The 14,845-nt window shown below is 34.2% G+C and overlaps 2 protein-coding genes across 2 annotated transcripts in view; both read left to right on the top strand.

Annotated features, from left to right (window-relative positions):
- Positions 1–14,845, top strand: part of LOC143432211 (protein krasavietz-like) — a 215,391-nt gene that overhangs the window by 70,652 nt on the left and 129,894 nt on the right. The window lies entirely within an intron of this gene.
- The window catches only part of LOC143432210 (vacuolar protein sorting-associated protein 45-like), a 38,878-nt gene that overhangs the window by 14,150 nt on the left and 9,883 nt on the right, over positions 1–14,845 (top strand). Inside the window, exon 2 of the mRNA XM_076908972.1 lies at positions 7,987–8,185. Coding sequence (XP_076765087.1) covers positions 7,987–8,185 — 199 coding nt within the window. The remainder of the gene's footprint in view (positions 1–7,986; positions 8,186–14,845) is intronic.

Here is a 14,845-nt window from a genome sequence, read left to right as displayed (position 1 = left end):
TTAAATATATGGATCTATTATTCCTTTCTGGAGGTTTTCAGGTTCTTCTTGATTTTCTCATTGTTGATTCGTTAGTGTTTGGTTCATTTTCTTCTTTCATCTCCCTTTTTGCATCCCTTAAAATATTACTACTACATCTACATGTCTGACTACTATTATTTTTCCCCCAATTAACACTATAACCAACATCTGTATATTCTAGCAATACTATTCTAGTAGATTTTTAACCGATGGTCTCTCATTGAAAAATATTTCATAAGATTTTTTTCTGATTATTGAGTTAACGAGTGTTCTATTTTTGATATATGCCGCAGTTTCAATATATTTGGGCCAGAACTTCCTACTGACTTTTGCTTTGCTTAGCAAACACCTGGTCATGCCAATAATTGACCTGTTAAACCTCTCTACTGTTCTATTTAACTCATGAACATATGGTGGACACAGACTCTGACATATTCCTTCCTCTCTGGCAAAACAGATAATTCTGGAATTTATGTACTACTTTCCATTACTGTGTATAAAAACTTTTATTCTTTTTCTATTTAAATTCTGTATTTCATTAACGCACTGCACGAAACAGTCATATACTTCATTTTTTTATTAAATACAGTAAACTTTTGCCAGTTTGCTAAAATCATCAATTAATGATAAGAAACATTTTTGACCACAGATTCATTTAAGTCTGAATGTATTATGTCTAAGATATCTCTTGCTTTACCTCTGTTGTTTTCAACAGTCAGATTACACATCTTATTCTCTATGCACATTGCACATTTTAAATATTCTGGTCTTAATTCCATTGGTAATTCATTGAACAATTCATTTTTGCTTAGAATATTTGGATAGTTAAAGTTTGTGTCCACTTCTCCTTCTCAGATAATTTTTGTTCAGTATCAATATTTACTACATTTGTATATGCTATATTGTATATGCTATATCGGTTTATATTACGCTTTATTTTGTAAAGGCTGTTCTCCTTAAAGGCTATTGCTATAATGTCATAATTGTCATATACATTGGAAGTATTTGTTACTGAGACAATTCTATTTTTTGAATAATTTATTAAATTAACTTGCATTTCTTTAACATAAGATACATTGGTAATTGTTATCTTTGACATCTCATTAATCACTGGAAACATAGCTTCGATGCATTCTACTTTGGTTGCTTCCAATGTCCTTCCGTCTCCTACATTGACTGACTTTTTTAAAGTTATACTCTTATTAAAATATGTCTCCTTGTTTATTATGGCGTTTGCTATTGGTGTATCTACTATCTAGTATCCAATCAATCTCATTTTCCACTGGTACATAGTTTTCATTTATTTCTGATGCATTCATTTCAACACGAAAACTACTTGTGTCTTGTGTGAAGCCTTCACTTTCTACTTCAGTTTTATAACTATTTTATCTTCCATGGTAATTTCCTCTATTGTTATTATAATATCCTCTATTCTGCTGCATTCTATCTCGTGCATGTTGATATCGACCATTCCTAGAGTGCCCCTGATAATTATTTGTATTTTGTACCTGGCAATTCTTCTATGCAGAAGAATATGGCCCATTTTCTCACAATTAAAGCACTTCATGTATTGTTTACTTGTTTCTTTATTTATCTTTACAGTTGTAAATGCGTTTGATTTTTCTATCTGTTCATTTTCATTCTCTCCTTTTATTCCTTCCTCAAATTTCATTTTCTATTTACCTTTCAAATATTCTACTATAGGAGGTGAAAGAATGAAGAATACGTTCGGTCTCAAAGTCTTTATTAGTCTTGCCAATGTTATCTCCTCCAATGCCAACTGTACACTGCTTAAGAGGACACGGTTAAAGGCGAACGTTTTTTCCCACGCACACTTGGAGTCTGGTTTATGTTACTCGCTCAAGATGAGCAGGCAGTGCCATAAACCAGATACCAAGTCTTTCAATTTAATACTTTCTACGTTATTCCTACATATTGTATACATATACAATATGTAGAAATAATATATATCACAATCTGCAATGCTGTGGATTCTTGTAGGTACATTTCATCAATTTTTTTTATTATTTTATATGCTGTATTTATGTTATTTATGTATTCCAGTTGTTTATTAGTAATGGCATTCTAGATATAATTTACTGCCTTTATATCTATTTCATCTCACATTTTTTGTGGTTCTTTTGATAATTTTGGCCTTTCTAATAATTTATTTCATATATTTATTTGTTTGTAAAACTATTTATACATTCTATTTGTATTTTGTTATTATTTATAATTATTTATAGTTATTTATCATGGAATGGGGCTGTTACACTACTACTTCCGTGGTACTCGTGCTTTTGGTTACATACAGCCATACAAACTTTGAAAACGCATCAACAATTACAAATATATGTTTGTAGCTCTTTTTGATTGATGATAGCCGTCTTAAATGATCTACATGGAATGTATCTTGAAATGGCACTTCGTCTTTATCTATGGGATTCAAGTATTCCTTCTGTCTACCTTATTCCTTTTCGCTTAATATACATGTGACGCAATTTCTAACAACATAATCTTTTTTAACAAGCGCTTCGGTTTTGCTTATAGAGATGTGATCCCTTTCACGCTCGTTGTGAAACGTTCATGTTCATTTAAATTGTCGTTGATTTCTTTGGAAAGTAAATCGCCTCGAATTTCGTAATCTTTAATTTTATTTTGTTCTGCAAGTCTTATAGTTTTCATCAAATCGTTGTCGCACCGCTGTGTGTTTTTTTCAACCGCGTCTTTCAATTCCTTTATAAGCATACACGAAGGTAGGTAATGGTTGGTGACTCAAAGCGTCTACACGCATCACACTTTTTCCCGGCCTATTCTCAATGGTGTACTCGAATTCTTCTAGAGCCCATCTGGCCACATATACGCATAAGTCACTTTTCCTCATTGTCAGCATAATTTTGAATACTATTCCCAGAAAATATACCCTCTAATATATATTAAGAGCTTCAACTATTGCGAGAACTTCTAACTCATAACTAGTATAATTTTTCTCAGCGGCCGTAGTTGTGTTAATCGCATAATAGACAGGGTGGAACGCAACGCGTTATCTGTACTGTTTTTTCAAATAAAATCGCTCCATACCTATACATGCACGCATTCATATGTAATTGAGTGATTAATATTTCTTTAAGATGGATGAAGGCATTTCTTTGTTCTTCACAGAACTCGTATTTTGCGTCAGCTTTCAACAAATTTGACAAATGTCTCGCTATGAGTGAATAATACGGAATGAACTTTATGAAGTTGGACCTGCTAATAGCTACCTAACAGGCCCTGCCTTAGACGCGGAGATGTTAGGGACAGGTGAAGAAGTGGTATATATTGAAATGGAGAAGGAAATGTACACTTTCGGGAATTACATCAATTATTCCCAGTGTCTCTTCCCTAATTAAAAACTTTATTCTTTGGTACTTTGCAATTCTTCGCTTTATCGTCTTAGTCTTCCTTACCTATTTTCTAACCTATTTTTTATCGTGAATGCGCGGGATAATTCAGAAAGGGAGAGCACCACGTACTTTCTTTACATGTTCGTTTCGCTGCTACCATGCGGAATTTTCGCGCCGTTGATTCCTCTCTGAGGTTGTAAGGCTTAGAACGAACGCGGTTGCTCGCGACGCTGTCCGCCAACTTAATATTAGACAACTTGTTCTAATGAAATATTCGTCCATTTACGTTTCTCTCACAATTCGTCTGTTTTTGTGAGAGGTTGTTTCTTCATTATTCGATGATCATGAATAACCGACAGACTGTTCGACTCGCTAATTTTCTGGGAGTTTGTCCGCTGCTCCCTCCACCGTGGAGGGGGTGGACACTGTTGGTATTTGGCGAAACGATGTAAATTACTAATCAGTGTTCCCCTTCGAGTATCGTCCACACTTTCTTGTGTGCCCGAGGCGCGCATTCGTCTCAAAAGGGTGGGAAGATACCTGCACGGACGTGGAACCTTCAAAGTCCCTCGGTGATGTTCTGGGAATTTCCCAAAGGTCAAGATTTCGGTACGGTCCCATTAAGTGCACGGTTCGATGTCCCGCTGCGTGCACATGTGGGACCGATCCTTATGAAATTAAATATTCTAAAGACCATTGTGTCAAAGATCGCGAAAGTTTACGAAATTACTTAAACCGTCTTAATATCAAAAATAGCTTTTTCGTCGCGAACGTGTAATAAACGAAGTCGAAGACTTCACGTTTTAATTGTTCCGTTGGTCGGAACATTACACGTATTAACGCGTCTAAAATTAGAAATAGATGCGGGATGAGCTATATGCTTCTTGTCCTTGATATATGCAATTTTATAGCCGTATTCTTCCATACGTAGTCGCTAACGTAACAATCTATTGTACTGTAGGTGATGGGCCTTTCATATTGAACAACCACTTTACTGCTTGGCAAACGATCAGAAATAAACAATTATTTCCTAATAGGTATTGTCACAATCGCTTGACGGCCCAAACAATTGCCAGCAATTTTTTCTCAGTTCTACTATAATGAAGTACGATCTTATTCAACGTTTTGCTAATATACTTTAAAAGTACTTCAACTGCAAAAATATACTACAGAAGCAAACGAATCCAAGTAGCTAAATGAATAGTAACTTTTATTTGTTCAAGCTCAATAACACTAAAAAGAAAAATTTGCAACAGGTGGTCAAAATTGCCTCCTTGGATTTCCATAAATTTATTTATGCAGTCGCTTGCAAAGACTTTCGACAATGCTCGTACACGTTTCCACCGTAAATTCGTCGTGGACGCGTGTCAGAGCCGATTTCAGCGATTCCACCAATTCTCTTCTTGCTCCAGGATGGTCTACACAGAGTAATCCATTGGGTTGAGGTTCCACGACTTTGACGGGCAAACATTCTTCTTTGCCCCAAAACCCTGGAATGGACCGACGGCCAGTCTTGTCGAATTACTGCGTTATCCACGCATCCAATACGTCGTGAAGAACGCGCTATTAATGCTACCGGCGTTGATTTTTACGATTTCGACGTCGATGAAGACATTACGTTCTCATGACCGAACTGTTTTTTGATATTTTCTTGAGTAGATTTGACGTCGGTTCTGGCGATTGTGGAGTGATTCGACCATGAAGAGCAGCATCGACAAGCGAGCACCAGCGAGCAAAAGAAGCATTTATCTTTTCGTTCAAAAAGTGAACGCGAGAAATCTTGTAGCTTCGTATCTTTAGCTTATTTTTCACGATGTTTCGAATGACCACAATGATTACAATATTTAGAATGAAAACCGAGCTGCTATATTCTCCAACCCTGTTTGATTAGTTAGCTGAACAATTTTGTCGACATTAACAATGGATTCTTTAATGTCAATATTTTTCCATACTCCTTTCAAACATTTCTCGGTGACTCCAGAAAAGGTCATCGGTTTTCGGTTCATCGGTTTTTATCAATCAGTTGTCAAAATGTCCACCGGAGATAATAAGTTTTAACATTTGATATTACACCTTGATCCATTGTTTGGATTAACGAAGTTGTATTTGGCAGCAGAAAAAGCACTTCTACTGGAATGCATGTTGTTAAGTCAGACAAATGCATCGGATGGCTTGGAGATTCTAGTTTGGAATTTCGGTTCTAGTGTCTTAAATTCGCAGCAAATTAACAGAAATTTTAATTAACGCGCGGGCAAAAATGTTCGGTAAACCAATTCTGGAAAATGTTCACAGTGATCCCAGATTTTTTATTGGATTCTCAAATTACTGGTAAAGTTGATTCTGAAATTCCCTGCGTTGCTCTTGGGGTTTTTGAGGGATGATGAACAGGCATTGGTTTTAATTTAGAGTCTCCATTAACTTTACCACCCAGTAGAAGTGTTAAACAATCTTTGGTAGCTTTTTAAATCCCGGTGCTCGCATTTCTTAATGGGACAAAACTGTACATTTTGGCATTTTCTTCCAAAAAAAGGCCAGAATTTTTTAAATTGAAAACTAATTCTGGAGGATAATTCTCTCGTTCAATAATTGCTTTTAATTGCTGGATTTTTGGGAATGCAGCAGCTGCTTTTGTATCTCTGACTAGCTACAAAATGTTCACTGGTGTCGCCTTTTTCATTCTGAATATGGTTAAATATTATTCTGACTTTTTGCATTATAATTGCTTGTGTCTTAATGGCATATTGCGTTAAAGTTCATCGTCAATTCAGTCGTCGAAAGTCGTTTTTCTATTTCCTTAATCACATTGCTCCTGGGACGGGGACTTTTAGTTTTTTAAAATTGTCCATATTGTTGAAAAATTTGACAAATTTAATGTAGTGCCGATATCAGACTGCCGTTGGTCTGCATCTAGTCGCCTTAACACCTGCATTTTAGTTTCCAGCAAAATGCTTTTTGTATTGATCACAATAAAGTAAAATATTGTGTTTGTATCTTTATACACCTAGTAACGTTGATGACTACTTATCAATCAACTGTGACACAGGAAAGATGCGTTTGTATTCTAATGCAATTTCAGGGAATACATTTTGGTTGGATTCTTTATTATGGATAACCTAACAAAAGAGCAGAGAGATTAGTGAAAGAAAAGATACATAGTGCTATAACCACTTATGGTTTTCGTATGTCTGCTTCATTTGCACATATATACAATAAGTACCAATACCGTGTGCGATTTCGAGGAATCAAAATACTACTACGTAATACTGAAACAGCGTTAAGCGGAGTCTTATTGTACTTATTAACCACAATTCTGAATACTTTTTCGAAAATTGATAATAAATCAATGGGCTTCGATAGCTATTGATTTTACCAAAAGGTTTACCTGGTATTGTAATGGGAATAACCTTGTTTATCTATATTTACATCTTTAAAAATATATTTACAAGAATAACTATCTATACAAGAAACTAACTATCTTTACAAGAGCTTTTGGAAGGAGAGAGTTGTGTCGTGTATTAAAATGAATCACAAGTTCCTTCGATAGTTTTATTTGATATTTCTGATTCTCACCTCCAATTCTATATTTCTACCTTGTAACTTGTCGAATGTCTTTGCTGATTTTTTTTACCTTTGCTTATAAGCATTTTCTTGCACCCGTACGTTTCGGTGATTGGCCACCGTACATATTCTGGCAAGCCAATCACCTTATCTGTTTGTGGGTGCCGCCCTTCTTGTTGCTTAGGAAGAGCGATACGGACGTCGACGGGGGAATTGTTGTTAACTATTAATTTTCAGTAATGTAGGGGGATTTCCCGAGGTTCGCTTACCTGGGGCCTAACGGTCATGGCCATATGAGCCGCTGGGCCCAGGTCCCCGGTAATCCTCGGTTTATGGCGTTATGGACGTGCTATCGAGGACGTTGACTAAAGTTTATTTTTTCTTGTTTGTTTAATTGTTATACTATTTAAACATCTGTATTCCTTACTATGTGTTTGGGGTTTGGCCAAAGGCTGCTGGATGGCTGAGAAATAGCCTTGAGTTAGTAAATTGTTAATATTAATAGCCTGAGCAGCTTTTTGTTTCTCGGAAGTTCTTTTGTTACGTATGCTGACCAGAGAAGACCGTAATGTTTAAGAAAGTCAGTAATTAACATTGGTTATTGTATATTCCGAATAAAAAATTCGTATAAAAATGGACGCAGCAGTGCAAGGTTTAAAGTTACGTCGTCCGCCCTTTGGTAGCAATGAAATATCTATTTAGTATCGGCAATCCTATTCATAATAACAAGGGGGGAATTTTCTATGCGGCCATTCGAAGCCGTCTCGATTTCCCGCTCGATGTCGCTTTACGCTGGACAGAAATCGATGCTGCCACAATTTAACGAAAAAATGATCAGATATGATTTAAGTGTCCATTATTGTTACGCGTTGGTATAGACATCATTTTTTCTATAGCAAAGATAGAGAAAAATATCTCTTATGTTATTGTGCATACGAGACACTAATTGTACAAGTTTAGTGAATAAATAAACAAATAAATAAATATATATATATTTAAAAATAATTCTTTATATTTTCAGACCAGTATAGTAAGCCTACTCTATAGTCAATCAGAAATATTTCTGAAAGAAGTTTATTTGTTTGAAAGAATCGACACAAATGTTCGGAACGAAGGATTGAAACATTTGAAGTGTATAGTTTTCATAAGACCAACCAAAGAAAATATTACATACCTTTGCAATGAATTACGATGTCCGAAATATGGCACCTATTACATTTGTAAGTAATAATAATTTTACTATTTAATTCTTGTATTTCTTAAATTCAGTTGTTTTGAACTACAGGTTGTAAGTTATGAAATGTTAAATCATTATTTACACTACAATGTACAAATAAGTTTCTGTCGTTTGACAAAAGATGGTCCCATCAAAAGGTTATGATGAAATTTCCAGATGTAAAATGTAAGATTGTAAGTTTGGTCATCTGGTAACAACATAATCTTGAAATATTAAAAATTAAATAATTTTCTTCGTGCGGAAATGTCAAGTTTTGTGCCGAATAAACATCATTTTCGGGAACTTTTGATTTACTTCTTTAATTTGAAGAGAGGCTGAAAATATGGGAAGACACGGAATTGGAAGTATTATTGGAGTATTATTGGATATTGGAAATGCAGCTTGCCAGGCATAAGAAAAAGTGTTTTTGTATCATATAGTTACGATAATCTATTGGATAAGCTATTGGATTAGCTACGATAATTCAAAGAAGAGAAAATTATGGAAACCATCTGGATATGCTTCTTCGTCGACAGCCAAACCGAACATTCACGGAAAAAAGTCTTGTTGTGCACTTGGTGTCGTATATTATGAGTTGCTTAAACCAAGTGAAGCCATTACTGGAGCTCTCTACTGAACACAATTAATGAGATTGAGTCAAGCATTTAAAGAAAAACGCGCCCGTTACTACTCCAGACACGAAAAAATTATTCTAGCCTCAAATAGCCTCAAATAGCCTCAAATAGCCTCAAAAGATGAGTATGCGCAACGTAGTATGTGAGTGCTACCAGAAAGATGGGAAAAACTAATGGCTAGTGATGGACAATATTTTGAATAAAACATAATGTATCGTTTTTTCACAATAAATTCATATTTTTTTTTATAAAAAACGACGGAAACTTATTTGTACCTCTATACTGTATTATACATATATACATATAATAAGAAAAGCATCAGTAAATACAATACTATATATAGGTACATATATACATATATATACAATATGTATATTAGGGTGTCCTTTGCATGAGGAAACCAGTAAAACTTACTTATATGAACCGTTTATTTTGAAAGTGACCGAAGTCCATGTATGTTCAAATTGAGATATTTAAGAATTTGCATTTCAATGAAATTAAATATATATGCATAAAATACGACTGTATCACATTTTTTAAGTGTATCGAAAAAAGTAAAATTTGAAATTACTATTAAAGTAATAGTAATTATTATTTTTTACCAAGAATGGACTTAACCCACTTTAAAAATTAACAACTAAACTGTTATAAAATTTGAAACAGCCCCAGATCGGCATAATTTAAAATGCTTAAAGTTGAAAAAACAATATTGAATATATTTTATATTTCATTACAATAGTTGATAAATATCATTTATACAATTCAGAAAATCTTCTAACTATATAAATTACACAATTTACTGTTCGTCTACATTTTGCGTATGCGGGAGGGATCCAAAGAAGTCACTGTATAAGTTAATCGTATAGATCCGTTATTCGTAAATAGCCGTATAAAAATACTATGAGCAGATTGGATAGAAAATGTTAGTAACACACTTATCAATGCTCGTTTTTTCTTATTTAATATATATTTAGTTTTGCATAACTCTTTGTAAGTAATAAAAAACTATTAGAGTAAATATAATTGCCAAATAAAAAACTAAATAATAAAATATTCGTAAACATTATTACCCTCTTCTCTTGCTAGGTGAACTCTTAAAATTTTTAAAAACTAATAATCATTTTTTGTTCCATGTTCTATATTAAATGAAGTAATAGAAAACTAAATTAAAAATTGCATTTTTTTTTAAACTTAATCCATACTTTTACCTATTTGCCAAATTTCATTGAAATTTTCTTAGTTGTGTGTACGTTTTCCATAATTCACTAATTTTCGCCGGCCAGACGTATTAGGTTGTTCAGAAAGTTCTTTTCATTTTTTTAATGGACGGTAAGTGTAAAATATATTTCCTTCTGTGTACCTTTCTCAAGTAATGTATGATCCTTTCTCTTTTTCCACCCTTGCCAGCTTTATAATATCATTTTTCCAAAATTCTCTTGGCTTACTTTTAAAATATTCTTCGAGGCTGTTTTTCACTTCGTTTAGTGATTTGAATTTTCTGTTGCAAAGAAAATTCTTTTTTTTGTTTTTATTCTCAATCAAACTCTAGAAGTTCAGTTCGCACCGCTAGAGAAATTTGCGGCCTTGCGTTGTCGTAATGGAACACAACGCCACGTCTGTTTATCAGTTCAGGACGTTTTGTTGTAATGGTGTCCTTACGTTTTTCTAGTTGGGTGCAATATTTTTCGCTGTTAATTGTTTGCCCTTCCAGAAGTAATTCGTAGTAGAGGATACCCTTCTAGTCCCCCAAATTGAAAGCAGCACTTTTTCCGGGTGAAGCATAGGTCCAGATCAAGATTGCTTGCACGCAGTGTTGTCGTACAGAATCAAACTTTCATCCCCAATAATTAACTTTTTTAAAAATGCGTTGAATTCGTTGCGTTGAATTAGCAAATCGCATGTCGAGATTCAATTCGGAGAATTGCTCTCTGTTAGTTAATGGGGGACCTACACTTCGTAACGATTAACGTACTCAAGCTTTGTTAAATGCTCATGAATCGTTGTTCGCGGAATGTTTATAGCGTCTGTTATTTCACGAACACTAGACCTTGGATTTTCATCGAGGTAGGCTTTGATAAGGTCAGTATTAGTGGTGGATGAACGTCCGCTGCGTTCTTCATCTTTCAGATTATTTCTGGCTCTAAACCTCCTAAACCAATTCCGGACTGTTTGAACAGTTATATAATGATCATCATAAACGTCAGAAATCTCCTTTGCAGTGTTTTTAGGCGTACTGCCTCTTTTAAAGCAGTGAAATATAACGTGACGAAAATGCAATTTTTGGTCTTCCATATTTCACCACGCAAAAAATATTCGCTACACTTTTCGCTAATTTCGAGAACTATTCTCTTACCTTACCAAAGGATAGGTAAGGACCACACGATTGACGGCAGAGTGATCTGGAAGTTTGTTTATATACGTTTGATATTTTATTGTGTGTGACACTATTGTATATTATCTACGCATTTGCGACAGCTGTATTTAAAAAAAGATCTAATACAATTTTTAATATCATTTGAGAGATTTACAGAGTGCAATACAACATTTGGTCGGAAACATCTACGTAGGATTTAGCTTGATTGTGATCGACAACAATATTTGGTTGTACTAATAACATGTCAGAGATATGTGATTTTATTGAATAAAAATAAGCGCTTGTCTCATCAAGTTATAACAGTACATCTTTATCTTGCCATATCAATTCTGAGAATACCGAATTTACAAAATGCCGCAATATCCTATGACAAATGCAACTACAATGTATTCGTCGAGTCGAAGAGTCCTATTCAAATGGCATTTCGTGTGGCATTTAAATTATCCACAACTTTATTCTCATTCTTTAAATCTAGACAACTAAAATAACGATTGTCTGTTTCCAATCATGATTGACGATTTGATTCGCCTGTACCCACTAGTAACTTTTTCAACTTTTCCCAACAAGTTCTGTCAATAGCAGCCAATCTAACGACAAAATCGGCTTTCTTATTATCACTTGTATAAAAGCTTAACTGTTTGTTCCAATTCACTGAAGTTCAATATCAAACAAGTCGAATGTGTCCAATTGAAATTAATAACGTTAACACTAGTCCGCACAAATAAACGGATCTAAATAATGATAAGCGCTGACTTAAGTAACAATAAAGCATATCTAATTTTACTTTTGAGACTGTAGGTGATTGTAACCATAATATTTAAATTGGATTAGAGGGCGGATTGAGGTAGGGTTTTAGAAACCACGCGAATTTATGTTGTTGTTACGTTGATTGAAACGTTTCTATGTTGACATATTGAAATAATCCAACATCCTTCAAAATAGAAACAAAAGCTTTCCTTACTCGTGTCATACTTTTTGCCTCATCGGTTGAAATTGAAACAATTTTCTCGAGCAGAATACGGTGTTTCTCCATGCATTCCATGAGATAGCATTTGGAATATCCTCACCACGTGTTTCACCTTTCAGTGATAATAATCCTAAACGTTCTTCTTTAGGACCCGTAGACGAAATAAATCGAACAAAAAGCGAAACTTGTCTTTTTTTATATATATATTTATGTCACAAGATTGACAAACCTGAAATTAATTGGTTATATTCTTCAGAATATATTTTGACTGTGCTATCTTTTACAGTAACTCTTTAATTTTTTAAAGAATTTATTCCTTATAATCCCGAAGTAACACTTCGAATGCACTTATAAAAAAACTTACTTTTAATTAATGGTATTCACCATCTGTGTATGGTGTACCTCGCTTTTCAGTCCCTTGACTGACAATAAAGCTTGCAATATTAACATTTCTACAAGATTGGGCAGTTCCATAAATTTATGGTTTTCGTCTTCATTTTTCCCTTGCTTCTTGTTTGTAGCTATGTCAGCTAAAAACATTTTATTTTATAACAATAGAGACTGCAACACAAAATTATAACAACTTATTCAATTGACGCGAAAAATAATTTTTGTGAAATTTGCAGCTGATTGAAGGACATAATAGAATATATTTTAGCTTAATATACCGAGTATTCTCGTGGATTGCGTGAGACTTTTCGACACACCAGGCACTAATAAGTACATGTACACACTGAAAGACTAGCTGTGACTCGCACTTACTAGTCTAAAAATATTAAGTACTTGGAGAAGCCACCGAAAAAATGCTGCTTTGACGGCATATTTCCGCGTCATTTAATCCACAATAGTTACTAAAAATTTAGTCTTATTATAATATGTGATTGTTTTTGGGGTGCCTCTGTTATTTTCTTTTAATTTTACAAATATATGCTTAGGGTTTAGTAACAACACTTTGAACTTCCGTTCACTCTGATAGATGGTGAGTATTCAGTTTTACCATTTATAGTGTTCTCAGGGATATAATTCCATTTGATCTTTTCTATCCTTTGCTTTGAGAGTTTTCTTATGTTGCAGCGGCTGGTTCTAACTAAACTGTCTTTTTTGTTTTCTTTTTGTAATTAATTTTTTCGCAAGATGAATATTGGTAAAAATATGATCAGTTGTTATATATCTGCCTTGATGTTAGTATGGTTCGGCTACTTTTAAAATTACATTATGATCAAAAAGTACCTGGAATTTGTTAATAAAACGAAAACGGTTCAATTGTTCATTGATATTTATTTCATTTTTCTCCAAAGTAATTTCCATCGCAAGCAATACACATATTCCAACGCTTCTTTAAATCTTCAAAATATTTTTCATAGACCGATTTTGGAATCGCTTTCAGCTCCTGCGAATTCTCCTTTATTGCCTGAGTCGTCTCAAACCGCTTTCCACGAAGTGGTAACTTGAGTGATGGGAAGAGGAAAAAGTCAGACGGGACCATCTCAGATGACTACGGAGGTTGCGGAACGGTATTAACGTTGTCTTTGTCAAATAGTCGCGTACAGATGCGCTTCAACTCATCTCGACTCGAACGAGACATCAAGATCGGCTGCTATTTCTCTAATGCAATTTTCTGAACATTTTTTGTTTTCGTCAGTCACAGAGATGGTAATTGGACAACCGGAACAAGGCAAATCATCAAATATAGTTTGGCCCAGTTTAAACTCTTTGTACTTTGTACTACTCGTATGCTTGTGTGTTCGACATTATCAAGTCTCCAACGTTTCCGTACATGATATTTTGTTAGAAACACAAAATTTTAAGCAGACTTTTTGCTCAACTAAATTCGACGTGACCAAATTCGCAGAGTACACCAAATAATGACTTGTTTACAAAGCTATTATGTACAAACAATCTGACAGATTGCGCGTAAAAAGTGACATGTAAACGACTGAGATGTACCGACCTAGAAAAGAAAAAAGGTTATTCGTTCGAATGACAAATTCCGGGTACTTTTTCATCATAAGGTATAAATTCTTATTAATAAAAGGGTGTTGAAATTCGCGTTTCATCTTTACTAGGGTAAGAGAAACCATTTATGATATATTTTGAATTTACATCTATATATTACTAACGAAAACTTGATGCAAAATTTATTTGGTTTATTTGGCATATACTGTGTGAATCTGCATCGGGCTTTCGTAGGAAACAGATGCTCGTCTATTAAAATGTTCCTGTGAGGTTTATAATACCTTTGACTATTGTGTATAAACTTGTTTCATATTTCATTTCTATTATTAAATTATATGAATCGAAGAATTTTCATAAATTGATCTCTAGGCATTATGTTTGGAAAGAAAGCGGGTCCCTATTTCTTGGACCATAAATAAGAAAGTTTTAGCGATTTTGAAAAGCTAGTAAGTTGGTGATTGAAATTGTGAAATCATTTTTTAAAACACGACGTGCCTCTACTTTGGTACAACATTTATATGTTGTAACATATTTTTACTGTATATTTTTTGCGTAGTCGGTACGGCCAGTGATATCTTTGAATATTGGCTATTTCCAATTTCTTCCACATTGTTTGTTTTGTAATAACTCGTTTTCATTTTCTTGACAGCTTGTGTCAGACTCGTCGCTTATACTATTTTTTTCAATATGTCATCGTCACTTTTAGACACATTTGATTTTTATGGATAAGGA

This window comes from Xylocopa sonorina, unplaced genomic scaffold (assembly GCF_050948175.1).
Source record: "Xylocopa sonorina isolate GNS202 unplaced genomic scaffold, iyXylSono1_principal scaffold0059, whole genome shotgun sequence".
Taxonomy (NCBI): domain Eukaryota; kingdom Metazoa; phylum Arthropoda; class Insecta; order Hymenoptera; family Apidae; genus Xylocopa; species Xylocopa sonorina.
The sequence above is the reverse complement of the archived record's forward strand: the minus strand, read 5'-3'. Positions and strand labels throughout refer to the sequence as shown.